Source organism: Coturnix japonica, chromosome 1, assembly GCF_001577835.2.
Source record: "Coturnix japonica isolate 7356 chromosome 1, Coturnix japonica 2.1, whole genome shotgun sequence".
Classification (NCBI taxonomy): Eukaryota; Metazoa; Chordata; class Aves; order Galliformes; family Phasianidae; genus Coturnix; species Coturnix japonica.
Genome location: NC_029516.1, coordinates 92,328,385 through 92,356,209, shown reverse-complemented (window position 1 = coordinate 92,356,209; position 27,825 = coordinate 92,328,385). Strand labels below are relative to the sequence as shown.

The 27,825-nt window shown below is 41.1% G+C and overlaps 1 protein-coding gene across 2 annotated transcripts in view; it reads left to right on the top strand.

Moving 5' to 3' along the window:
* Positions 1-27,825, top strand: part of APP (amyloid beta precursor protein) — a 195,840-nt gene that overhangs the window by 75,010 nt on the left and 93,005 nt on the right. For both annotated transcript variants that reach the window (XM_015880829.2, XM_015880839.2), the window contains exons 4-5: positions 21,850-21,962; positions 22,770-22,963. In XM_015880829.2, coding sequence (XP_015736315.1) covers positions 21,850-21,962; positions 22,770-22,963 — 307 coding nt within the window. The remainder of the gene's footprint in view (positions 1-21,849; positions 21,963-22,769; positions 22,964-27,825) is intronic.

Below are 27,825 nucleotides of genomic sequence, written 5' to 3'. Positions count from 1 at the left end.
GCCCCTGTCACGGACGCCAGGTGGATTTTTTAGTTCAAACCGTGACAGATTTTGGTGGAGAATTGCGGGCAAATTGAGTTGCTGTTTTTCTGTGTTTTCTTCTGTTGCCTTTTAGTTTTTAACAGAGCTACGAGTTTTTTTTTCCCTGTTAAGGAGCTATCTCGTGTTTGCGATTCTGCACCTGCGAGCTTGACCTTGAAAGTCCAGGCGGACTGCCAATACGTCCGGTATATTTTATAAACAAACTGCTGGAGCTTTGTTTTCTTTTACTTTTTTCTCTCTATTGGAGGAAAAAAGATGTTTTCTCTACTAAATTGTTTTACCAGGACTGTGTGCCATTGGTTCCTTTTTTGAGACGCTCCGAAACATATTGGGCCAGTTTGAAGGCTAGCCACTTTTTCTTAATGGAGCTATAACAATTGTATAAGGAATTGAAACATGGTAGCAATGCTCACTTTCGTTTCTGGATACAGCTCCAGAGGGAGCAACTAATGCAACTAATTATACAGAAATGGTGTTTTTTGAGCGTGCTCCTCCTTCTTTCTATGCATCCTTTATGCAGTTTTTGAATGATCAGTGGGCCACACTCTTAATCTCCCTGATCTTACTGTTGATTATTTGTAATAATCTCACTCAGTATCTGGAATTTATAACATCCGGAGGAAGTCCCTAGAACCAGAGAATACTGAGTGGCAGGGAATTGAAGAGATTCTCAAAGGACAGACATCTTCAGTGTTATGGAGCTTCCACTCCTAACACTTGAAGAATCCTGAGAGTTTGATTGCAATATTTGAGGCAGGAATTTGTTGGCTCAGGCAGATCTCAGGAGGCACAAATGATTTTGGGCCTAGCTAATGCTTATTGGGCCTTAGTCAATACCATTCCTGAGAGAGAGAGTCTTAGAGCTGAGGCAGAAAAACTTTGGACTGAGGAAGGTAGAGAGAGAAAAAGCTTTGAAGCTGAGAGAAAAGATCTCCTGTACCAACGAGACTCAATCTGGTACGAGAAAGAGAGTCTTAGAGCTGAGGCAGAAAAACTTTGGACTGAGAAGGTAGAGAGAGAAAAAGCTTTTGAAGCTGAGAGAAAAGATCTCCTGTTACCAACGAGACTCAATCTGGTACGAGGAGAGAAGTCTTAGAGCTGACGCCAGTAAAATTTTGGGTGAGAAGGTAGAGAGAGAAAAAAGTTTTTGAAGCTGAGAGAAAAGATCTCCGTGTACCAACGAGGACTCAATCTGGTACGAGAAAGAGAGTTCTTAGAGCTGACGCAGAAAAAACTTTGGATGAGAAAAGCTCCCTGCAACCCAACTCAACACTCTCCAGTCCGAGTACAGCGCCCTCCGGTCCGAGCACGACGCTCTCCAGTCCGAGCACGGCGCCCTCCGGTCCGAGCACGACGCTCTCCAGTCCGAGCACGGCGCCCTCCGGTCCGAGCATGACACTCTCCAGACTGAGCGCGATGCCCTCCGGTCCGAGCATGACACTCTCCAGACTGAGCATGATGCCTTCCAATCCAACTGCGACACCCTCCAGTCCGAGCACAACACTCTTCAGTCTGTGCATAATGCCCTCCAGTCCCGAGCATAACGCTCTTCAGACTGAGCACAATGCCCTCCAGACGAGACAACACTCTTCGTCCGAGCATAATGCCCTGCCGGTCCGAGCATAACGCTCTTCAGACTGAGCACAATGCCTTCGACCGAGCACAACACTCTTCAGTCCGAGCATAACCACTCTTCACGACCGAGCACAATGCCCCTCCAGACCAAGCTCAACAACTCTCCAGACTGAGCGCGATGCCCTCCGTCGAGCATGACACTCTCCAGACCTGAGCGCGATTGCCTCCCGGTCCGAGCACGACACTCTCCAGTCCGAGCACAGCGCTCCTCCTGTGTAAGTGCGATCGATCTCCAGGTCAAACATGACTTCTATTGACTCGTTGTACACTGACCTCAAGGCCGACTACAACGCCCTCAAGCCAGTCGCAGCACCCTCCGGTCTGTGTACGACGAGCTCCTGTCTGACTACGACGCTCTCCAGTCTGAGCACGAACGCCCTCCGTCTAGTTATAACGTCCTCCGGGCGGAATGCGACACCCTCAAGTCTGAACCGTATGTACTCCAACTTAACCCAACCACCGGGGGCACCAGATTACAATGTTGGTTGCCCCTGTAAGAGGGCGAAAAAACAAAAACGAGTTTCAACTTCAGATAGAGAAAATGCAGAAGGAGTTTAGAAGAGCGGAGGGAGTTAGGAGAGCAGGACTCAGAGAAGCCAGGGGGACTCAGGAGAGCAGGGGGGCTCAGGAGTCAGGGGGGACTCAGGGAGAGCAGGAGGAGTCAGAAGACCAGAGGAAGTCGGCGGAGCAGAGGTTGTTAGAGCAGTATATAAGAAGATGTTAGAGGAGGAGAAGAAGTCAGAGGAGCAAGACGGGAAGTTAGGAGAGAGAAAGTTAAGAGAGAGGAAGAAGGAGGAAGGTCGCCTGGAGGGAAATAACACAAGCGTCAGAGTCAGGGTCAGAGTCAGACGGAGGACCAAAAGCTAAATTTTCTTTACGAGAATTTCTCGAGTCCAAACTTATAGATGGGGCAAGCCTCATCAACACAGCTTGCCAACATTAACACCTGGGACTCCTGATAGAGCAAAAGGTGAGCAAAGTATTACGACCATTATGATCGATCTTTTTAAACTGAGTGAAATTCGAGATCTGAGAAAGGATTTTCACACGTCAGCCCAAAAGAAAATATATGGTCACTTGGTTACTTCGCTGTTGGGACAATGGTGCAACAGTGCGTGGCTCGATGGCAGTGAAGCTCGCCAATGGGTAGCATTTCCAGGGACTCACGTGTGGACAGAGGGTATAGGCACATGCCAAAATCAGTCCTACACCCCTCTGGAAGCGGATGTTGATAGCGGTAAGAGATAGATTCCCCTTTAAAACGGACTTTGGAGCCTGAGAAAAAGAAATGGACTGATATGGAGAAAGGTATCCAATTTTTGAGAGAAAGGGCTCTGGTGGAAATGCCTTATGGGGGTGGTTGCAACAGTGGGAAAATGATAATTGGCAACGAAAGGGTAAACCTGTTTTGGGCTGCTGAAACTGTGGAAAGACATTGCTGCCCGAATAGGAACATTTTTGTAAAGGATGCGCCAGTAGATGCTCATGTGCCTAAAAAGTTAAGGCTACTGACTAAGAACATAAAAATAACCACAGGTTGATGCGAGCTGCCAAAATTGAGGTGGCTCAAATAGACTTGGACTGGGCAGAAACAAGGGTGAATTAATCCTAGCTCGGTGGGCCCATGAGACTTCAGGTCATCAAGGAAGGGATGCAACATATAAGTGGGCCAGAGACCGAGGGGTGGACTTAACTATGGACGCTATTGCTCAAGTTATTCATGATTGTGAAACATGCGCCATAATTAAAACAAGCCAAGGGAGTGAAACCTATTTGGGGGGAGGGCGATGGAAAAAGTATAAATATGGAGAGGCATGGCAGGTTGATTATATCACCTTGCCACGATCTCGCAATGGTAAGCGTTATGTACTCACCATGGTGGAGGCAACCACTGGGGTGGCTCGAAACATACGCAGGTACCCCATGCTACCCCCGAAACACCATATTAGGATTGGGAAAAAAGCAAATCCTGTGGCGCATGGCACTCCGGAAAGAATGAATCAGATAATGGGACCCATTTTAAAAATTCCCTTGTAACCCACTTGGGTCCAAATAATCATGGCATTGAGTGGATTAATCCATATTCCGTCATCATGCACCCAGCTTCGTTGGAGATTGAACGATTCATGGGTTATTGAAAACTATGTTGAAGAGCATGGGTGGGCGGAACGTATAAATTAATTTGGGACGAACCATTTAGTCATAAGCCACCTGGGTTGTCAACACTCGAGATCTGATCGTAAGATCGTTAATGGTCCCTAGACCAAGCTCAGCTCCCTACGACGTGGGACGGAGATAAAGTTTTAGTAAACATAAAGTAGTGTGTTTGGAAAACAGTTTGTGCGTCTTTCCATGCGTCTGAAAGGGCAAACCTCTCCGGAAATCACGGGCCACTGAAAGTCGGGCTGCCCCCACCAGCTCACGCTGCCCCAGGGCCCATCCAACCTGGCTGAGCCACTTCCAGGGATGGGGCACCCACAGCTTCTCGGGGCAGCTGTGCCAGCGCCTCACCAACCTCTGAGTGGAAAATTTCTTCCTTATATCCAACGTAACTTAAATCCTTTTCAACTTATAATTGCTATCACTTTTCCTAGCACTGCACACTCTGCTAAAAAGCCTCTCCCTATCTTTCTTGTCAGCTTGCTTTATGTCTTGCTTCAGTTATCTTCCCACTGAGATCCTACAAGTAAGGAGGTTTTTTTTCTACCATCTCCTCTCTTTCCTTGCTATGCTTCTGTTTACCTCAGCCCCAAAAACGAAGTGCTGATATACTTTGGTTAAAGGCTGGAGGATGAGCAAATATTTACAGTAAGACTCAAGGCTAGCTGTCCTCAGTAGACCAACACATTTCCTTTCCAGCCAGTCCAGAGGTCCTGAGAAAGCCACCAGCAGATGTAGGAAAGCTCAGTGGTACCCTCTTTGTGCAGTAATTCTACCTCTTTCTCCTGGCAGTTAAATGGCTAGCAACCAGGAATCAGTGTTTGCCAACATCCAAATTCAAGCAATCTGAAAAGAGAGAAAATGGATTTAGACAGACTTGACCCCTACAGTAAGAAAAATATCCCCACAACTATGTGTACAGGAACGTACCTGACTCACCTGTCTGACAAAAAGCTCTTGCTCACTGTCTCCAAAGCCTAAAAATGTATTTCCTTCTAATAGTGATGCAGAAATCTCCAGCTTTTTGCCATTCTCACTTTCACAGTTAACCTCGCACATAACTGGCAATATCTGTTTCACCTCTGGAGGTGGCAAGCTGGGGAATTGCTGGAAAAATTAACAGTGCTGGAAAAATGGGCCTGAGAGGCAACACCTTTGAAATCCACAGATAGGACAGATGATAGGTAGGTAGGTCATGCTTTTGGGAGTCAGAACAATGGCTTTTGATGAACTGTGGAAAACAGCTACATACTTAACAGCTGAGGACACACTGTATTACAGGGTGTAATCAATAAGAGCATGCCAAATATGATTCTCCTCCAAGTCATGTTCCTTTTTGTGCTCTTTCCTTCTGTTTGCAGCAGCATGCAAACTGCTACAGGCTACTAGAGTGTTTTCTTCTTGTGTCTTCCTATTTCCACCACATTTCAGCAGAGGCATTTCCACTCTCAGTTTAGCAAGCTGTTCCTGTTTGTATCAGGCACACCAGATGGAGAAAACAAATCATTAATTTATGACTTAGAAGACACGTTTTTTTTTTATGACAGGACTTTGTAGCACCCCGCACTTCTTTTTCAGTTTAATTTTTCATGACATTTACAAGCAGCTACACACATAAAATTAGAAAGAGGAGATTCCATGCAGTAGTGGCGGCGTGCTGCTCACCGGCTGCAGACACAGTGCCTGCCCTGCCAGCACAGCCCCAGGTAAGGCAGCCTCTGCTCCTGGATGAAAGTTGCTGTCTCTTCAGGTCTACTGGAATAACGGTACCACAACATTTCTCTCCCTGCCACTCACAGAATCACATAATGGTCCAGGTTGGAAAGGACCTCAAGGATCATGAATCTCTCCAAAGCGCCCCACAGCAAGCAGTGCCAACAACTTCCACATTTAAGACTAGGACCAGGCTGCCAGGGCCGCATCCAACCTGGCCCTGAACACCCCCATGGGTCAGTCAATAAGAGCTTCTCTATGTACTCTGACAGCTCGTCTTGTATAATCAGGACATACAGTGACCTGGGTTGGCTGCAGTGGTGGCTGTAAGGAAGCTGCTGGGGAAGAGCCTTTGGACAAGTTGTGAGGGGCAGTGGGGGCAGTAGCACGTTTGCTCAGCTGGGCAGCAGCTGGAACTCCATGTTTGCCGAGTTAATCAGCCAGTCTTAGGTCACCCCTCGTCCATGATTCAGAATTACCCCTGTCCACAATGCTGATGTTTTCAGCTCAGTGTGACTGCCCGTGCCTTTGAAACACAAGTGAATTCAACCAGGATTTTCATCCTCCTGCACCCTGACCACACTCAAATGCATCACACAGGATTCCAGCCCAAGCAGCCAGACCCTGGGGGGAAAAAAAAAGACCCCCCCAAAAAAAAAAACTGTACCATTCTTGCTATCAGAAGGGGATTCCAGGCGTGTGGAGTCACCTTGCTGCACACACAGTTACAAGATCATTGCCTTGCCAAAACAAAGCTGGACCTGCCCTCCATGTACTTGTGAGATTTTCTGATTGCTGCAGAAGGAAAGTCTTGATCAGAAATATTGCTCATAAAGAGACAGAGAACCTCTTCATGTCCACTGCTGAATAATAACAAAAATGTGTTTCTCTCTCCCTGCTCCCGCAGCAGCACTAATGACTTTCCAGAGCAAATGACCTCTGCATCTCCGAGTGCTTTGGATAGCCCTTCCAGGATCTTTATGGACCTTTTGTGAATTGTTGTTATTAATCATCCAATTAGGCTGAACAGTGCTGACACAGAGATGAGGTTTAGAAAGTAAGCATGCTTTGGAAATTGTGTTTGATTATTGGTTGTTTGTTTGTTTGAAAACTGCTCAGATTGTGGGAACAGTGACAGGTTCTGAGAGGGCAATTTAATTTTTTTTAAGACAGATGAAGTGGCTGCTGCTTTTAGCACGGTACTGTTCTTTGCCCAGGACCTGGTGCACATGGTGGGTGACTGGACAAAAATGGGAATTGTTCAAATGGTACCCACAACCGGGGAATTTGACTGTTGGGGGAGTGCAGCCAATGATTTTTCCTGTAGATATTATAGGGTAGAGTCTTCAGAAAATATTTCCAATTAGGTACAGAATAGTTCAATTAGTTATAGGACTTAAGATTAGAGTGGGATTAATGTTAAGGGAAAACCACTTTTCTCTATTTATACCTTTAATTAGGGCATTTCTGTAAGCAAGTTTTCCATCTTGGACTCTATATCCTGCACTGGCCATGCAGGTGTAGGCACACATTGGAAAGAAGTATTAAGGTCAAAAGGAAATCTGCTGTGGTGGCTGGGAAAGGATGAGTGCACCTTGATGTGGGGACGCCCTACTAGCGCTGCCTTTCCCCGTCTACCGCTGACATGTTTTCCTTTTTTCTGGGCAGTTTTGCCATTTTCTCAAAATTAATAAATAGTAAATTAGGTTTATAGAGTTTTGTTCTCAACTTAGGGATTTGTATGGAATAAATATAGATTGTTGAGAAAAAATAAGGTTGCTGAGTATTCCACAATTATTACATATAAGTGTGTAAGTATGTATAAATATAATGTAATGATGTAGAATAAAAGGTGGAATGTCATGGTTTAATAATTTTGTAATTTTTGCTATCAGTTATGCCACATTCATAACATCAGATTAAGCATGAATAATTTTACTGAATCTGCAACTTACAGAAGAAGACTACATCTCCCAGGAACAACACGATTGCGGTCACGGCCTGGACCTCTAGTATTAACTCTGTCGCAGAAACAGACTGACGTCTTTCGAGTTCTGGCGTTCAGCGGGAGTGTGTGGGAGCCTTCAGCCGTTCGCCTAGATTTTACAGTAGGCCTGTTCTCGGTGACGGGACTCATTCTCTCTCCTATTTTGGCTTGGATTCGTAGCTCAATTTTCAACTTATATTTTATACTCATTTGTTTATTCCTGTATTTCGATATAGTATTTAGTAAATAAGTGTGCCTCCTTAGATCGTTGCCGCTGTTTTCTTTTCCTAATTAATTAACTTTTCCTTTCGGCCTAGGGCCCCTCCGGGGCCTGCGGCCCCTGTCACGGACGCAGGTGGATTTTTAGTTCAAACCGTGACAAAAACTCAAGTCCCTGATCTTGCTGGTAGTATGATCACAGGTGTGATTAATACTGTGAGGGCAGGCTGGGGAAGGGGAGGGCAGGCTGGAGAAGGGGAGGGCAGGCGGCCTGCCTTATTGAGAGAAACATTGACATGGGTTGGCCTAAGTCAATCTGAAACTACGTTACATTATTTGCGGTTTTTTGTAAGTGTAAATTCCTGTGCTCCTCATTTAGCTACTCAGAGTATTTTTTGTTAATTAGTGTGTATTTTATATTTTTAAATATTGAGTGAACTTGGAAAATAGAAGATGTAGCATGTATATCACTGCCATATTGCTGCTGAAGAGCACTGAAGTGAAGTGATAAATCTTTCATAGTTTTTTTTTCCTACTTCAGGCTGGGGGAGAGTTGGATCAGACTTCATTTTAGTGTGGACTTCCCCTCCTCCTGGCCTTTTGCTCTGTTTCTTAAGTCAAAAACATTCTGATCTGATTTTTTTTTTTTTCCTTTTCTATTTTGTTCTGCTAGTGTAGAAAATGAGATATTTAGATTAAAGCCTGACTGTATCCTAATCTAATGGTTTTTCTGTAACCCGCCCAGACCTTTTTAGTGCTTCACTTGTTCCCGTTGATTAGCTAACAAATATCTCTCAAGTTGATTCGGCATATTATAAAGGAGTGATACTGAAATCTCTTATATCTCTCCTTTTTGTTAAGCTCAGTAAAATTATAGGCAGTTCTAAAGTTTTATTTCAATTTTCGTTTATGTAACTGCCCTCATAATGTACAAAGTGTCACCTGTGTCAAGGCGTTTCGAAAGTAGCTTTAAAGTTCTAGTAAAAATGCAATATGTAATTTTAACTTAAACTCTAATGCCGTTTTTATTATGTATGAACAGTTGGCTGAATGTAGTTCCTGTTATCTGGTCTGTTACAACAGAATCAATTTAGAGCATTTTTATTCACATTATCAGAGATAAAGTTCTTAAGAAAAATGTATTCTAAAATAGTATAAGCTCTGCTGAGGCCTCCTAATTGAGATAAGGGAATTGGAGAAGAGGGAGAATGCCTTTTCGAGCCTCACAAATGCTTTGAGAAGCCTCCTCTCCCCATCACAGAGACTTCCAAGTTCTCTGAGGATTCTTATTGCCCCAAAATTCAACAGTTGTCAACATGGAAGAGTGTGAGCAGTGTCTTTGCAGTGTTGTCTTGGTCTGTACACCACACCAGGTAATGCTGACTAACACATGCCCAGGCAGTCCTCTTGGAAGTCACTTACCAATAGATGATTCTTGGAACACTGATGCTTGCAGCAGCTGCCTTCTGTTTTTAATTCTTTTTTTTTTCCCTTCCTTTTTTTTCCTTCTTCCCCTCCCCTCACATTTGCCATTATTTCTTCAAGATAGTATTTATCGCATGATTAGAAGAGGTGGAGATTAAATGGGGTAAAAAAGCACCTTTGGGCAAAAACCTGTTGAAGAACTCATTGGAGTTGCTTTAAAGCAGTCCTTCAGAAAATGAGTTTTCCCAACTGAGAGTCAAAGTGCTTGTTTTGCTGAATTGGGATGTCAGTTCACTGTACCCTTTTTTCTGATGTAGCAGGTTCCAATTTTTGGAGAATAACCGTGCATAAGAGGTATAAGAGGTGCTTGAGCACAGTCACTGCCCCAGCAGACCTCTGCCGTGAATATCTTTTGCACTTCTGTGGCTTTCAAAATCATCATTCCTGGTTCTGATTACCTTCAAAGGTGTCCCCTTTCTGGTGTCATGTGCAATTACATCCAAATAGAGTAAGGGTTCTTCTGAGTTCCACAAATGAAGCGATTTGACAAGCTTACGGTTCCCTTTTTGTGGGAACTTGTAAGAAATGTTTTTGTTCAGTGTTATGCCTTTTTCTGTCAAATGTGCATCAAGATATAAAATATTCAGCTTTTGATTTCATTAATGTCACTCTTGTGTTGTCTTACATCAGACAGATTCTTTTCCTTTAAACCTTTTTTTTCAGTGTTGATGCAAGACACTTGACTTGGAGAGGAATCTGCAGAGAGTTGAATTTATAAGCTTTTATTAACCTTTTCAGTTGCATTACAAAATGTTCCATCCCGGTGGTTCGTCTTGATTTATTCAATCTAATTTGGTCACCCTTGCTGTAGGTCTATAATATGATACATTTACTGTTCTTGTTCAGTTTATTGTCTTCATTCTGGTTGTTCATCTTACTCTAAAATCCATTTACTCCATTTACTGTCTCAAATTTTTGATCAGTGTGATAAAAGACATTTGAATAAAACAGTCAGTGTTCTGATACTGTGGACTAGGCTTAGGCACTAGGTAGTGTTTATGAACCTAAAGTCTGTGCAAATAACAAATGCTGTTTTACCATATTGCCCTCACTATCTGCATGCAATTTACAATTTATGGTAGTCCTTCGGGTAAGGATTCAGATCTTAATGGAAGATGATCTTCTGTGCTAATCCTGACTTGATTTCTATCCACAATGACTTATTTGTATAAGAGAAAGCAGCCATGAACCACTATCTGTTGAGCTTGATACAACAGTCTGTTCTTCACTCTACTGGTAGCCCATCCTCTCAAATCATAACATCCCAACTTGGATACCAAAATGTTGCCAGAAGAGGGAGGTGGTATTGAAATCTATGCTAAAAATAAAACAGGCATCTACTGCATTTTTTTTCTTACTCACTGATCTTGTCATTTCATCCTGGGAGGCAAGTCAGGTTGATCCATCATGATTTACGTTTGTTAAATCTTTTTTGGCTGTTGCAAGTTATCATCATCATCTCCCAGTGCCCAGAAATGACATTGAGGAGTACATGCTCCATGAGTTTCCCTGAGACTCAATTGAAAACAGCTAGCCTCTAATTCTCTGGATCATAATCTATGAAAGATATGTCAGCCAATTTGTGCTTTGACCCTTGTTTCAGAATCGGGTTTATGATTCAAAGTTTCTGACCGTGAATACATTCCCTAGAGAACCAATGTATGAAATGTAGAGAAGTTTCTAGAAGTTTTTCTCTTGTATTTCTGTAACGCTCAAAAGCACGGATTACTGTCCATTCAGAAATGCCCTTGCTTGCATGAAATAATGGCAATGTTCATCAGTTGTCCTTTTCTTGTAATTACTGTTTTATAAATAAAAAGCTGTGATCACTGGATGCAACATGTAATGTTGCATTTAGTCTACCCATCTGCTTATCTTTAATGTCCTTGAATTGGCTCTTTTTTTTGTCCCAGACTGTTTCATCCCAGCTATTTTGTACATCGTAGATGCCATACCACTCTGCCACCCTTACTGCAAGACGTGCAAAGGTTTTGCTCTAAAGTGTAAAAACACATTTTGGTGGGTAGTCGCTACTGTGCTTATCTGTAAACTTTGCAAAGCCCAAAGGTGGTTTCCTATTTTCCCAGGGCACTTAAAACACGGTGAAGTTTTTCAACAGGCAATGGCAGTTTGAATATGTTTCATCTCAGCAAAAAGAATAGTCAGGAATCTGTGGCTATGGTAACTGGTTGCTTATGCTGCTAATAATCAGCAAAGTATTTCTGCTAAGTTGGTCTTCAACTGCTGTGTATTCAGTTATTTATTCACTTGTCAGATCCTTAGCGCAAGAAGATATTACAGAAATAATTGTAGTCTGACTTGATGTTATAGTGGTTTCTCTTCTTTGCAAGAGAGTGCAAAAAGCATGACTTAAATTACTGCTGGAGTAAAAAGAATTTGAGTTCTATAATGAAACATGTAGTATGAAGGTGTTTAGGAGGGAAAACAGAAGCAAAACCGAAGTGTTACTTCAGGAAATATATTCTTATTTGAGGTCTGTTTTGTCATTGGAATACTAGTGCTTGAAACGACCTTTGATGACCAAACCTTAAGGCAGTATGTAACACTTGAATTATTTCCAGCTATGTTTATGGTCATTATCTTTTCTAGACATCAGTGACTGGTGGAGTTTTCTCTAGCTTTGCTGCTAATACCAGGTGCTTTACCCAAATTACTAAAGGTTGCCCATGAGAAACATCTCATCATGTAATAAAGCCAAGCATTTCGGGCATACTGGTCCCAGCAGTGGTGAATTGTTTCTAAGTGTCCTGTCTTTGTGCTGTCTAACCATTTGATCGGTGTCTTCAGCAAATCACTAAGTAATGACTAAGTAATATATTAGTAAACTAATTAATCTAACTACCTCTTACTGTATGCTGTTTCCAATTCAGAGCCCATTTTTCAAGTAGCTGTTACATAATCAAGCACGGTGTCACTTCAACCAGAAGGGAGGCACAAAATGTTGTACTGCTCGGAGATTTGCGCTTACAGATCTTGCTGCAAAATATGTCTGCTGCCTGCTGTGAGAGCGGGAGCAGAAATGGTAACAAGTGCTTTTAGACTTGTTGTGCGTCTCAGTAGCAGCAGAAGATGGTGTTAATGGCTACAGTGTTAAAATTCATGTATTCAGTAACATTCATAAAGCATAATCTTTTTTGAAATTCAGCCATACTATTGCTTGGAAAAACCCGAGGGCAGCTGGGGGAAAAATAAGGTTCACAAAGATGATTTCTTAAGATTTGGAGTGCATCCACTTTTGAGAAATGCAATTAAGTTTTATTTGGTACATACGCTTGCATGTGAGAAAGATCATTAAAACTGATCCTGCTGTATTGATTATTTTTATTAATTAAATCAGGCAGTTTTTATAGCCATTTCTCAGAGGATGCTTTAAAAGCTGCTAGCTTTTGTTCTTTTTGATGTTTTTGTAAACTGACTTTGTTATAATCCTGCTGAATATGAAGAAGAGTGAGTGTTGTCTTGAATAAGCCTGGGAGTCAACAGGACTACACTGCATAGACAGATTGATAGCAGATTGAGAACAGTACATGTTGATCGTAAAGAGATTGCACCTCCTCAGCTTTTTCTTATCTTTCTTATCAAGTTGCTATTGCCAAATGCTTCACCCTAGCATGTGGCACTCCACCTCTTCTCACTGATGCAGAGTATGGAAAGGGTTTGGGGTCTCATTGCTGGAGAGCCAGCTGTGTGGCCTGGTGATGTTTAGTACAGATTTACTGCTTTGTTGCCCACTGTAGGAACCAAGGGCCCATGATGAGGCCCTGAGAGCTGCCTGTGCAAGCTTGCTGCTACAGCTTCTCCCTCTACAGGTTTTTTTGTTATTTGCTTGGTGCTTAACCTACGCCATGCTCTTGTTACTGAATGTCCCACCTTGTGGTGATAAGAGAATTCTAAAGGATCATCAGAGCTGCCAGAAGGCAGGAGGCAATTAAAATTGTGGGTCTAGAACCAAAAAAACCCAACTCCATGAAGGTCAACTTAGTAAACAAAAAAAAGCGAAACCACAACAACTACAACAACAACAAACAATCCTGAAAACAACTGAGATTATTCTTGATTATCTTTTCCCCGTTATTAATGTCTCAAGATCGGATGAATGATTCTGGTGTGGAGAGTGTTTAGTCTATGTACCAGCAACCTTTCTCCACCCTTCATGAAACAAGTCCTTCAAGTGATAGATGATCCTTTGCTAACATGTATGATGAGGCCCAGGGCAGCGATCCTGTTTCCTCCTATTCAGCCTTCTTGGGTTAGCAATTCCTGACAGTGTTGTTTCTGAAACCCTAAGTAATAGGGTCTAGAAAAGTGCCCCTTTAAAGGATATAAGAAAAAAGTGTTTTAGAATGAAAGTGACAAGGCTGTGGAAGAGGTTGCTCAGAGAGCTGGTGGATGCCCTGCCCCTGGAAACACTCAAGGTCAGGCTGGATGGGGCTCTGAGCACCTAATCAAGCTATAGGTGTCCCTGTTCATTGCAGAGGAGTTGGACTAGATGACCTTTAAATGTCCCTTCTAACTCAAACAGTTCTGTGAATATATGATTCTGTGATGTGATCCCAAACTCTTGCAGTCTCTTCCGCTTTATCTTTCTGGTAATAGAAGATCTTTTTTTATTAGTATTATTATTTTCTCCCCCTAGTGTAGGCCTTCCCTCCCCCACACTGAAAAGAAAATGTTTCAGATTACTTGTTTTTTTCCACAATAACTTCTGGGGATATAGAGTAGATGATACTCTTACCTTTTTTCTTTTTTTATCCCCTGCACTCCCTTTCTGGACAGAGATGGTCAGTGCTCAGCGAGTAATAATGTTGCTGTCTTTCTTTCACAGAAATTTCCTGTAAAAAGCTGCATAGAGGCAGGATGCTTTGCAAACTGCAGGCATGTAACTGCATATTCCAGACAGTGTTGAGTAAACAGCCTGAATGTGCATCCTTTCTTGTGGAGTGTTTTTGTCTTTGAAAGTGCCACTATCCTATTTACCCTCCTGTTTCTTCTTCTAATTCAGTTGTAGTACGGGATATTTCAAAACTTTCCCTGGGTTCTATGCTGGGACTTTTTATAAGTCTTAACTAACTCTTCACAAAATGATCTCATTAAACCTTTCACACTTTATTTTTGTCCCTTAGAGTTTTTCAGTACTGTTTTTTTTCTTCTGTGAATTCTGCTGACTGTTTTGTGTAGGTGAAGAGATTTCCAGTAAGTTCTTGGTTATTCTGTGTTTCTTTAGAGAAGTACTGTTTTCTCTGCTCTACAGCATTCAGAATCGAGGAGTGTTTTCTAATTTGCCTTAGTTCCCAGCACCTTTCAGCTTTTCATTGCATTCTATTTTTATGCCACTGCAGAGGATCTGTTTTAGCTAGACAAACTGCAGTCAGCTCAGGATGGGACTTGGAATCCTTTAAAAAATAAATAAATGTGGTAACCACCCACAAGTGGTATCTTACACTTATAATCTTTTTTCCAGTCTGAACAGCTGGGCTTCAATCTACAATGTGTTTCCCAGTCCTTCAGAGCAATTGCCCATGTCCTACTGTAGATTTGTCAAACAGTACTACTGTGATAATTGAGTGAAAAGTAGAAAGGTGGGTCTAATTGCCTGTTATGAAGGCAGCAGGGAAAACAAATTCTGTTGGGACTGCAGAAAGCAGAGGGGTGGGAAACTGAAGCAATTAAGGGTGTTGTGGGAGGAGGTGAAAAGGTCTTTGCTTGCGTAGCATCACAGAGGAGCTTTTTGACAGAAACAGGATGGAGCTGAGCTCTCCAGATTGACATCTGTAGAGTTTTTGTTATTTTTGCAGTTCCCTAAGTATTTCTAGGAAACAGAGCAGCATTACAGAACTGCGGGGGAGAGGGCTATGTTTGCAACAAATACTCTCTGATTTATGGCAGAAGCTTTGAAGATGCTGATCACTGCATTGAGGAACTGGAAAGGAGCAACTTGGTCCTGAAATTTCTTGACTTTCTTGACTGGGCATCCACTTTTTGGGAAGATTTCTCAGTAAGTCCTGAGTTAGAGGCTGTGTTTTGATTTGTGGTGCAAAGCAAGAAAATTTGCCCTTCTGAGTCATTGGTGCCTAGAGAAAGCAAACCAAAGAGAAAACCCTTCAGATGGCCTTTTGTTAGTGACCTTTGCTGCTGGTTGCACGGATAACAAGTTCTGATAGGGTGTTTGGTGGCATGTTTTTGAATTTGTGGGTCATTTAGAGTGTAGGCGTTAGGAAAAGGCATCTCAACATGTGACCTAACCCATGAGGCTGGGTTAGTGGGCACTGGCACAGTTCTGTTATGTTTCATTAGGGTGCAAGAGAGGGACAGAACAGACATGTTGCTGTGTTCCCAGAAAGACTTCTCCTCAAAGATGGGGGAGAGCTGTGGAAGGAATAATAGAGCAGTAAATGAGCTTAATGCTTCAATGAGCCACAGAGGTGCTGTAGGCTTTGAAGAAATGTTTGTGTGCCTTGTCTGTAATGATGCTGGAGCATGTGATGATGTGCATTTGAATTTTCTTATGTGTAAACAAATGTATCTGTTATTGGCGTAATGCATAAAATATGAATGATGCTTACATTCTGTCTGGAAAGTAAGCCAATTTCATCAAAAAAATGCATTCAAGCAAATAAAAAAAAAAAAAGTAGCAGGGTGAGAAGAAAAATCCATTTATGTCAGTGATCAAAGAGTTATGGAGGAAGAAGGAAGAAGATAAGAGAATAACCCTTCTTCTGTACAGAACCTTATGAAAACAAAGACATAATAAACACCGCAAATTGCTTTGAGGTGCAGCTCTTACGTGGTTCATTATTTCATGTGGACAAATGCATTTTACTGGGTTGTACCTAAAAAGTTTTAGCCCTTTGACACCAGAAGTTTTCATAAGGTATTTGGCCTTTCAAAAAATTATGGTCAAACAAAACCAGGTTTAGCACCTGATGTGCATTTGCTGGTGTCCGTATTCAGATGTCATTTTGTTCAGTACAATGGGTCTTTTGCCTTGATCTTTTGTCACCAGTATGGTCATATATTGCGTGCCACCAAAGTGCTTGTGAAAAGCACATTATCATGATTTTTCAGTATGGTTTTGAGAGTACTGAGACATTAAGTACAGCTAAGACAGCCAGTTAGTTTTTAATCTAAGAAAGTCAGAAATTTTTACCTTTTTTTAGCATAATGGACAAATTGTGCAAATGCTGATATTAGTATTGGTAGTCATTCATGGATAAAAGCTTAGGTAGATATTGCCTTTCAAGTAACTACAGATGGGATTTTACTTACCATCTCAGCACTGCTTCTGTTTCACTTCCATTTAAAATGAAATTTGAAATTGGAGAAATCTCTGAAACCTCTGTTTACCATGTGCTGTTTAAAGCCCTTTAAAGCAGACTGAAGGACTTTTGTAGTCTGACTGGGCACACTCATTCTGGAGTGAGAGGAAAGCCATGCATGAAACAGGGCCAGTGCCACCCCTAGGTGTGGGGCAATGCAGTGCTTTATCGTAGCATCATCTGCCTCTTCACCTGTGGGTGCTAGGTCCAAAAGCTTGGACAACACTGGGACTTGTTCGTTATGTTTCCAGATAGCTGTGCTTACTGAATCATTTACCTGAAAAACAAAATGCGTTTTTAAAGTGAACTGTCCTGTGAGTAAGACTTCAAATGTGATGCTTTCTGCTATGTAAGCATCACCCTTAATAGCGACACCTGAAGTTACATGACTGAGTAAATCTAAGGGGCATACTTAATGTAGGCACAAGAGCGAACAAACATGCTGAAAGCCGAGCTGTTGCATCTATAGAACAGGGCTTCACAGAGCCCATGGGCTGGGAAGGGCTCTACCACTTGCTGCCCAGTGTCCTGGCATGTGGCTGCCAGGTGTGATCCATGGAAAGTCATAGCAAAAGACACATTTCTCCCAACGTTCTCAAGAACGTGTGCTCAGACAATCTTGTAATTCATTTCAGCAAGGCCTTGTGCTCATTGATGGCACTAAAAATGAATCCATGAGTCCTGGAACTCCAGCATTTGCAGTATATTTTCATGCAAAAGTTAGAACAGGCTCTCTTTGAAAGTACTCCCCTGAACATAATTTGAGCATACTTATTTTTCGGTTGAGATCCCAGCCATCTGCTAGCAGGCGTTTGGTTTCGTCCCAGATTTGGTTTCATTACCTTTCTCATCTTTGCTCTCTTTTTGTGTGATGTTGGATGGATCCTCACATCCCAACTGTTTTATACAGTGGATGGAAGATCTGCTGACCGTGCCTCACACAGCATATGGTATTTTCATTTTGAATCATTTTGCCCTGACATATTATCTGCCATTTGAACAGATAGGGCAGTCATGTTCTTGTAAATGTGCTCTCTTGCTGAGCCTTTTTCTTCCTAGGGTAGATTTAAAAGACTGTGGTCAGATGCCTTTGCTAGGATCCTGTTATTAGAGGTTGAGTCCTGATAGATTTTGTAGTCTTTGCCAGTTGAAATATGTATTTTTGCACCAAAATGTGAGGTCTTGCAGTGCAAAAAACTGTTGTTGTTCCGGGAGTATTTTTCAGAGAGTGCAGTATGCTTGTCTGATGAAAATTATTCAATAGTAAAATGTTTCATTATAATCTGTGACTGTGATCTGTAATGTGTTGCAAAGCTGTCTTTGATACGTGTCGACTGCTACTCTGTTGGGGTCCGCTGGGAAGTGGCAGTGTGATGGCTGCTACAAATGTAATGGAAAATTGGGCATCAGGAAAGAGATGAACTGATGTTTGTAAAATGAAATTAAGCTGTGATTTCTGATGTTTGCATGATGTCTTGCAATGATTCTTGCCTCTTTGAAAGGGCTGACAATAGCAGGACACGGGGAAATGGTTTTAAGTTGAAAGAGGGAAGATTTAGGTTGGATGTTAGGGGGAAGTTCTTCACTAGGAGAGTGGTGAGGCCCTGGAACAGGCTGCCCAGGGAGGTTGTGGATGCCCCGTCCTTGGAGGTGTTCAAGACCAGGTTGGACGGGGCCCTGGGCAACCTGATCTAGTAAAGGTGTATGTTTGGTGGCCCTGCCAGGCAGGGGGGTTGGAACTACGTGATCCTTGAGGTCCCTTCCAACCCGGGTCATTCTGTGATTCTGTGATGTGTAGCACTTAAGCATAGTGAATACAACTTAGATATAGCCGTTTAAAGACTTAGGTTTGAGTTGGGAACAAGCAGTTTAGTTTCAGAAGAGCAAGCAGAATATTCTCTGCCTTTGGCTGAATGAATTGTAAACACAAGGGTTTTTTTGTGGTTTTGTTTGTTTGCCTTTAACATGGTAACTTGATCTCAGCCTGGAATTACCCTTCAGGGCTGTTTTCTCCAGAAGGGCCAGAAACCCAGAAGGCAGAGCAGGCTGCTTTTGTTCAGACCTTCCCTGCAATAACAGGCAAACATCTCCTGAAAAACAAGTGGTTATTCTACTTGCCTCTTGGATTACTTGAGGGAATTTAGTGATTTATGAACTCATCAGGAGACAAATTGTGCCGTCATGTTTTATTATTAGAGTTACCTCAGCAGACCACAGATGTAGGACTAGAATCAAAATGCAGGAGACCTTGAAAAAGACAGAAAAATACAGAAAACAGGGTTAAATGCAAGCCTTACAGCAGTAGTACCAGTGGTGGCAGTAATACCACTCCTTTGTGGTTAGGGTTCATCTTCAAGGTAAATTTTGCCAGTCCTTTTGCCTATGGAGAACTGCTATTTTAGAGCTCACTGACATTGGCCCTCACTCAGGAGGCAGAGAATTGTGCACTCTTCACATGTTTATTTCCTCTGAGTAGTCTGTGGGTTACTTGTTCAAAAAATCAAGCAGTCCCCAAAGGCATAATGACTCAGCAGCACTGAAAGTTAAATGAATACCGAAGTTGTACAGATAGAAGCCTGTCCACAAGCCAAATGTATTTTGAGTGCTACTTCCTGGTGGGCTTGTGTTTCTGGTAGACTGGCTCAAGCAAAATAAATGTTTCAGTTGTCAACTGAACTGAATTCCCTCTGTCAAACTGCCTCTTGAACAGGAATTTATTAAAACAGCCAAAAAGCCCCCAAACCCACCTAGAGCAAAAATGCAAAGCTTTGCATTTCAACTTCATACATAGTTGTAAGAAATGGAATTTAAAAAGCTTCCAGAGCATGATCTTTTTATGTATTGATAAAGCTCAAAAGACTCATTTGCAAAGTTGTGTATAATTCTGTATAATGAAGGAATATTATGCCAAACAACTGCCTTCCTCCCCAGTTTCTTCTGAGAACCGAAGGGGGCTTGTTCCCCTCTAGGTTGTTTATTTCCATGAGATTTCAGCAACTGGCTTCAAAATGGAGTCTCACTTGGAATGCGAATTCAGGTTACCATGAAGATATGATTACCTTATTTTCAAGGAATCTGATTTGTTAAAGCAGATGCATGTTTTTTAGTAAACTGGTATGTGTTAAATAAGTCTCTTTTTCTTCTTTTTTAATTACATAATGCCAGGCATGGTTTGGTATTAATATTGCAGCCTGGGCTGCATTGCACAGAACTTCTGATATTTAGCTTTCCACTGTATTTTTGAGATGTGCAGCTCTGTGATACGCTAGTATTTGTTACTTTGCTGAAATTATATAGGCTAGTTTTTTGGAGTAATGAGGTACACTATTAATTGCATTCTAGCTCTGCACTCACAGTGCTGTGGCAATAATACTGGGCGTTAAGGTGATTGGAATGTTTCACGCAGAAGTTAACAGGTGCGTTGGTATTTGGACTCTTATGCCTATGCATATCTTAACTCAGAAAGACCGCTCTGAATGTTTTGTGTGCTTGAACAGGCAACAACAACATGTAACTGCAGATATTTACGAAAGGCACTGCCCTGTGATAGCAATGCAGACATACTCTGTGAGCAGATACCCATGTGCTCTCTTAGTGCTCAGGTACTCCATTACTTATGAGCTGAATCATTGTGGGGGGTGGGGCAGGATAGTCCCCCACAACTTCGTGACTACAGCTAAAAGCAAGCTGCACATTTATTCACATTTTAGTGCATTATTTAGGTGTGACACCTCTGGCAGTAGATACTCCATTAACAGAAGCTGCAAATTTTGTATTTTGGATTAGCAGAAAGCGTTTCAACTCATTATTTCTGCAAGTTTATTCTACGTACCTTCAGAAAGCACTTCTGTTAATAATTTGCAAGCAGTAGAGTGTGTCACACAAGGGTAAAGGTAATAAAATCCTTTTTTTCCTAGTAAATTAAGCAACCGAATTTAAAGACTTGAGATCAAAAGCATTGAAGTAGAACAAGGAACTTTGTGTGAAAAGTACATCCTGGTGATTAGCAAAGCTATATGCATGTATTTGCTGAACTGTGCTTTTCCCCCAGTGCAAGGGGGTGTTGATTATTTTTAAAACAGGCTTTGTTAATGTAAGCCTCAAGGACTGTTTCATCAGGTCCCTAAGATGACCCTGTACTGAACAGTAAACTTGAAGTCATCTCTTTCCAATTCATTAACTCATTATTGTGTCCGTTCAGCCATTGGGACATCGTGGTTTGTTCATTTAAAACCCACTCTAGTTTTTTGGAGACTGCAGACAATTGCTCTGGGGAGCTGATTGTTTATGCCAGCTGAGTCATGTGCTTCACAATGCAGGTTCTGTTCAGTACATCAACTTTTCAAAAGTGTTCTACAGTTTTTTGGTCTTTTTTTCTTTTAAAACATTTTTCAAGGGTTTGGGTTTGTTCATTTGTAAAGCCAGAATTGTACAGAACTAGTGATTTTAGTCTAATGAATCATGTTATTCATCAGCTGAGTTTCTTTTTAATTGTAAGTATTGATGCTGTGATCATTGTGTACTCCAGTGGTGTTGTTGCACTTCTGTGCTACTACTAAAGGCAGCACAATTTCTTTGGTCAGATCTGTCCATGGTAAAGAGGCCTTTTTCCCCCACTCTGTTCAGATCCAGGTAGGCAGGTGGTGATGAGTCATCATGTTCCATGGCTTCTGAGCTCTGCTGCCCTTCTTGGTTAATCTGAATTCACCTGGCTGATGTAATGAGGTTGCAAGAGAGGGTCTACATCACAACAACAACTCAGCGGACTATTAGTACTGCAACTAAGTATAAATACTCTAGGATTATTAAAAACAATATGTTAGGATAACATTTACTCCATAATGGAAAAACTTAATATTCCAAAACACTTCAGCCCCCTTCCCTACACAAGCCCTACATAGATGCATAAGCAGAGCGTCATCATCCCTCCCAGCATCCTGTGCTAGTCTTCCGTGAGCTAGATCCCACCATCTCTTAGCTTCATGTTGCACCACACATCATCAGTGGGTCCAGCATGTTTCACGCAACTCAAGTAGAAGTTGCCATGTTATGCTAAAGTTTCCATAATCAGTATCAAAATCAGATCAAAGTAAGGAGCGTTGTGGAAATTCAGGAACTGCACCATTCTTTGCAAACAGCCCCTGCTGCTCATCCATGAAAGCTGGCTTATGCCTACCAAGAGACTTAGCAAGATGAGGTACCAGATGCAAAATGACTGATTATTATTCATGTGTTGCTTTTTATTAAATTTACTGTTATCTTTTCTTTCAGTGGGTGAGTTTGTGAGTGATGCCCTCCTGGTACCAGACAAGTGCAAGTTCCTTCACCAGGAAAGGATGGATGTGTGTGAAACTCACCTGCACTGGCATACTGTTGCTAAAGAGGTACATTAATCTGCTTTTCTAGAACTGTATCACTGTTCTGAGAATGAGCTGGAGTTATAGCATCACTGATGAAAAGAAGTTAAAAAGGTTGTTTATGAATGATTGTGTAGAAGGCTTTTTGTTACACTTAATAAGAAAATTATGCATTATTTAACATGAACCCTATTTAATAACATTATTATTTCCCCACGTTCCATTACTCATGATGTTTTCTGCCTCATCTGGCTTCCCTTGCTACTGTTGCTCTGGAGCTAAAGATTAACTGATAAACTTTAATCAATGAAGGCTATGCCTTTACTGTTACCCTCAATTGGTGTCATATTGCTATACCAGCTACTTCACAGGGCCTCAAGATGCATTATGTGAAGTTCAGTGTGAAAGATTAAGACACCTTGTGAAACACAGAACTGTACAAAGCTATCCTGCAGTCAAGTACAGAGTTCAAATTGTCAGTACTTTAACTGAATACAGAAATGAACTTAATGTTGCAATTGCTAATATGTATCTGCCACTGTTGTCCTTACCTGGAGAGACTGTATCAATAAGAAACAAGATAAGCTTCAAAATGTATTGTTGCTGTTTTGTTTCAAGCCTCCTAATTTGTATATTGTCCCACCCTCTGAGATTAGAATTGAAATGTGCTTCTCAGCTTTTTGCTTGGATCATATGATTGACCTCTTAAAGTAAGTGTTTTAGGCACCAACTTCAGCCTCCAACAACTGTACACGACCCCTTACGTTCTCTTGAGATCAGTGAAATCTTTTTCCAGCCTCCTCCATGACAATGTTGTTATTTTATTTTCTGTAGTCCTGTAGTGAGAAGAGTATGAATCTGCATGACTATGGCATGCTGCTGCCCTGTGGAATTGACAAGTTTCGTGGTGTGGAATTTGTTTGCTGCCCATTAGCAGAGGAAAGCGACAATCTTGACTCAGCTGATGCTGAAGATGATGATTCAGATGTCTGGTGGGGAGGCGCAGATGCAGACTATGCAGATGGAAGGTAGGAGTGGCTTTTTCCCCTTATCATCTTGCAAGAGATGCCAAAAATCTGTCTGAAAGACCTCATTGTTGAAGGAAGACTCCTTTCTTTAAGTGAATTTGCAGCTACTATGGCTAAAATCATTTTTTTAACCTTCCTCATAAAGGCTGATTGCTTATACAGTTATTGCACATTTTATGCCTCTATCTTTTTTTCAGTTAGAAGTATTGCCATCTTTATAGTGAAAATGTTTAATTGCATAACTTCTTAACTACCAGTTGACAAATACTGTTTTCTGACATGCTTCCTTTGCAGTCTGGGTGCACTGCAGCAGATATTCAACTGGCATCACTGTTGGAGACTTTGAAATATCTTCATTTATAATAGGCGCTAGCTGTGTTGTTGTTATTACCATAAGAATATTTTTCTGCTGTTACTTTCTAAGTGTGGCTTATAGGAGAAAATCTGTTTTAACATCTAGCCTTTGACAGTAAGATTAACTAATATGCCTCTGTTATGATAGGAAATGGAGGTTTCCTTTGCAAGTCATCAGTAGGATGGAAAAGAAATATTCTATACCACATTCATCTTTGTCTTTTGACATCCCGTATGCACATAGGTTAATTTAGACACAAAAGTGGGTTGTGACTGTGTTGTGACTGAGCGGCCCTGTGCTGTCAAGAACTTTTCATACAACTCTCTTGAGCACATTAGACCAGCAACTGTGAGAGCAGAGAACTGAATTCAAACCACTACTGGAAGATTAGTTTCTTCATAAAACCAATATTTAAGTACAAATTATCTTTGTACTCCCTAGACTTGAACATTTCATACTGTGCTAAAAAGGTTAGAGAATGCAGTGTTTCTGCTTCTTAGCTGATGATATTGAGTCTTTCACAAATAGTGATAGAATATCCAAAGCTTGAGGCAAATTGTAAACAATTTCATGGAGAACCATGAAGATAAAGTGGGACCAAATGAAGTGTGTAGTGCATAAAGTCAATAGTTCCTAATTATGTGAGTCTGGACTTTGTACTAATGCTGATGAAAATAAGTTCAGGAACAGGGTAGAGGTGAAGGACAGAAATTAAGTTGCTGTAATGTGGTGTAAAGGGAGGACATTAAGACACTTAATGATGGGCATCTAAATATTCCCTGAGAAAGCATTAGTGTGTGTTGCAAGGAAGAGTTTTTTTCTTGAAAATGCAATAAGTTAAATAAAAATAATTTACAAATTTATTAATTAAGATTAATTAAATAATTTCCTACTGTAATTTTCAGTCTTCTCTTGTAAGTAGATCAGTGAATGGTATGGGGTGTTGGATGCAAGAAATCTCCATCAAGTAGCATTGTATATTCCCTCTTGCCATGTTCAAGCTTTTTTTTCTGACCTAAGCTTCTAGCAGTTATCAAAATGTCACGATTTATAACCTTTTGGTGTGATTTGCAAACTAACCTTTGGACTGTTGCTGCGTCACATGTGTGTTTACTTTGGTCTTTGATTATAAAATGTTCTTCTAGGGTATGAAATTAGCATATACTTCAAACTGATTTGCTTTTTCTTTTGTATATTTATATGATAGAGAAATATAAGATAGATCTACCTCGTGTTTGATCTACTTTACCTCTATATATTATATGTAGTTATTATATGTGTGCATACAACTTTCATGTATCAGTTCAAAGTTTCCTAAAATATTTCAAACAGAAGAGCACACAATAATGTATATTAAATTGTTTTCTTTATAAGGCAATTTATTTTTGTTCTTTTCGTGTTTGTCACAGAACATTTACCTTACTCTTCTGTTTTGTTCTTCTCGAAGCAATTTAATATATGAAGAGAGTAGTTCAGGAATAACTTCAGAAATTCTTTATCCTCCAGGAATAGGAACTGGAATTGCATTTGAAGCAATTTCTGAAGTCCCAAGCAAATATTGCTTTTTTTTTGGTATCACCTCCCATACATGTGCATGCAAAAGAAAAATGAAAGAATCCTTTTATGGGGCATTTGTACTTCAGCTGCAGATGAAGAGCCAAGCAATTTGCAGTTCTCTTATACTGACTCATTCATATTTCTTGCTGCCTCTTCAGCTTCCTAACGGCATTTATACCGTGTGTACTGAAGCCAGAAATACTCTTGAAATTTAATCATATTAAAAAACAAACAAACAACAACAACAAAAAAAAACCCACAACAAAAACTCAATTTCTCATGCAGCAGTAGGTGGTAGTTCAAATGTTGTGTGTATATTTTTGTGTATTTTTATTTGTATATATATCTATCCATGCATATAAAAACATGTTTTATTAAATATATATGTTGTATGCCTTAGTGCTAAGCTTATTGTGAGGGAAAAAGGAGAAGGAAGGGAAAAAAGTACAGGGGGATATCTTTCAATGCTAAATTCCCAGTATTTTATGCTGTTAAAGCCACACTGTTTGAAGTATCTACTGAAGATTTTATTTTTCATCTTAAGGTCATAGGGTCATAGAATGGTTTGGATTGGAAGGGACCTTTAAGATATTCTAGTTCTAAACCCCCTTCAGATGGTAGTCTCACAGGAGCAGAGAAGAGGGGCAGAATCACCTCCATCGACCTACTGGTCGTGCTTCTCTTGAGTTGGCCTCTACGGTTGGCCTTCTGGGCTGCAAGCTCATGATGCCAGCTCATGTTGAGTCTTTTATCAACCAACACCCCCAAATCCTTCTCCTCAGGGCTGCTCTCAAGTCATTCCTTGCCCAGCCTGTATTTGTGCTTGCAGTAAATGTTTGATCTTGCACTGACAATGTTTGTTTCATCCTGAAACCTTCCATTTTGCCCTGGATTTGTTGTTAGCTTTCTGCAGAATTCCTATTGTAGATCTTACTGAGCTGGTTGATTTTTCTGTTTCTACCCAGAAGTCAGGATTTTTGTTTGTTTGTTTGTTTGTTTGTTTGTATGTTGTTATTGTTCCATTAAGATCTACCTGTGTGGTTTAACCCTGTTGTACAAATAAGACCTTTCAGATACTTTTGCCATAGGTATTTTAGTATCTTTTTAACTCAGAATTGGCAAGTAGTACAGCTGGAACAGAACCAACTCCTCACACTGGGGTGGACACCATTCTGTTGCTTGTGACCCTGGCTACAGGATTAAGTCATGCCATCATCAGAAGAGTGCGTGGAGGCATTTTGAGCTACAGCATCATCATGAGTGAATGTTCTGACCAATGTGGCTCTGACTGACCGGCACCTCAGTGTGAAAAGGACATAGCCTGCCTTAATGTGTCACTTGTTGGAAGTGCTTGGCAAAAGGATGGAAGGTGTGCTGTCATGGTGGATATGGCAAATTTCAGTTTGTGAGGCCAAAAGGGAGGATCTGGCTTTGCTTTTGAAATGGTGTCATGTCATGCTTGTCCTGAAATAGTGTGCAACTAAGAAGTCACAAGCATTTTCAGTGGTGTGCCTTGCTGTTATCCACACTTTAATTAAACTTACCTTGGAGACTGCCTGAGGGACAGCCAGGTGCAGGTATGGGCTCTCAGTATAGCTGTGGAGGTCTCCATTTATAGCTGCAATTCAGTCAAATGACCTACAAGCTCTGGCTGCCCTTGAGAACTCAGCACATCCTCATGGCCAACTGCCCATACCTGGACACCTGCTATGAGCTTTTGGTGTTCTTGATGCTTCAAGCTGAACATCGCTGTGAGTGGCTGCTGCAGATCTTCTCTATCCACACCCATTTCATGCATGCTTCTTCTCATCTTCTCATCACTGTCTATCAGACCACCTATGCTTTCCTTTCAGCCTGCAAAGTAGGCTGCTGTCACTATCTGTCACTATTCCCTCTGTTACACTAGGGAAACAGAAGCACAGTGTTGAGTGTTATGTAAAAAGCGTTTCTTTAGGACATGAGTCTTACAGCTCAAAAGGACAAGATAGTGTCCTAACTTCAGCCAGGTGTCATTTTACTAGACTATCTGAATTTACTTCCAAGGTTTAAAATAGAGGATTTAATTTTCTCATTGTTTTTTTCCCTGACAGGTCAGGCCAAATTAAATTTGTCTGTTCAGTGTATGTTCATAATGTATGTTCAGTCTGATTTAATGATTTGGGTAGTGTAGTAAATGTGTTGTAGTTCTTTGTGTATTTTTTAAGGGCTTGGTTTACAGTTTCTCATAAACTTCTGCCAAGCGAAGTTTTATGGCTTATTCATACCTGCCCATAGGATTTTTAAAGCTACAGTAAATAATTCAAAGGAATGCAATCCATTCTGTGCTGAAAATTAGGCATCTGTGAAGTAAAACCCAAATAAGGATTTATGTTGTATAACACGGTGGTCATGTTGTGTCCTGGTTTGGCAGTGCTCGTCTCCCACATGCTGCAAAATAAATGGTTAAATATATATATACATCTTTTTTGCTATCTCAAAGAACTGTTTTTTTCCAGTGGTAGGCATCTGGAAAAACTGAAGCTTCTTAATTGTCTCCTTCACCCATAATCCAGACAATCTTGGAAAGCTTTTAAAACCAGCCATTTTTCTTAATGGTGAAAACAGCATAATATATGTGACTCTTTTGTTAAATTGTTTCCAAGTTAGACACCGTGCTTTTAATTGTCTGTTTTGTTCAAGCATTTGGGGAATAAAAGTAGCAGAGACTAATAAATCTGCTCTGCTGAGTACCTTTACAAAGATTCTCACTTGACATGGAGGAGCGGTATGTTTCGTTTTGTTCACTTTTTAGCTCATTTTAAAGCCTTGTGACTTGAGTGGTACAAAGATGTCAATGCACTGTTTTACTTACTGTCTTCTTTTCATAAATGCCTGCAAGATAACATAAAATGAGTTACAATGGAAATTACCTGGAGTGTTGTCATTAAATCAGGCTGTGTGTTTAAATTGG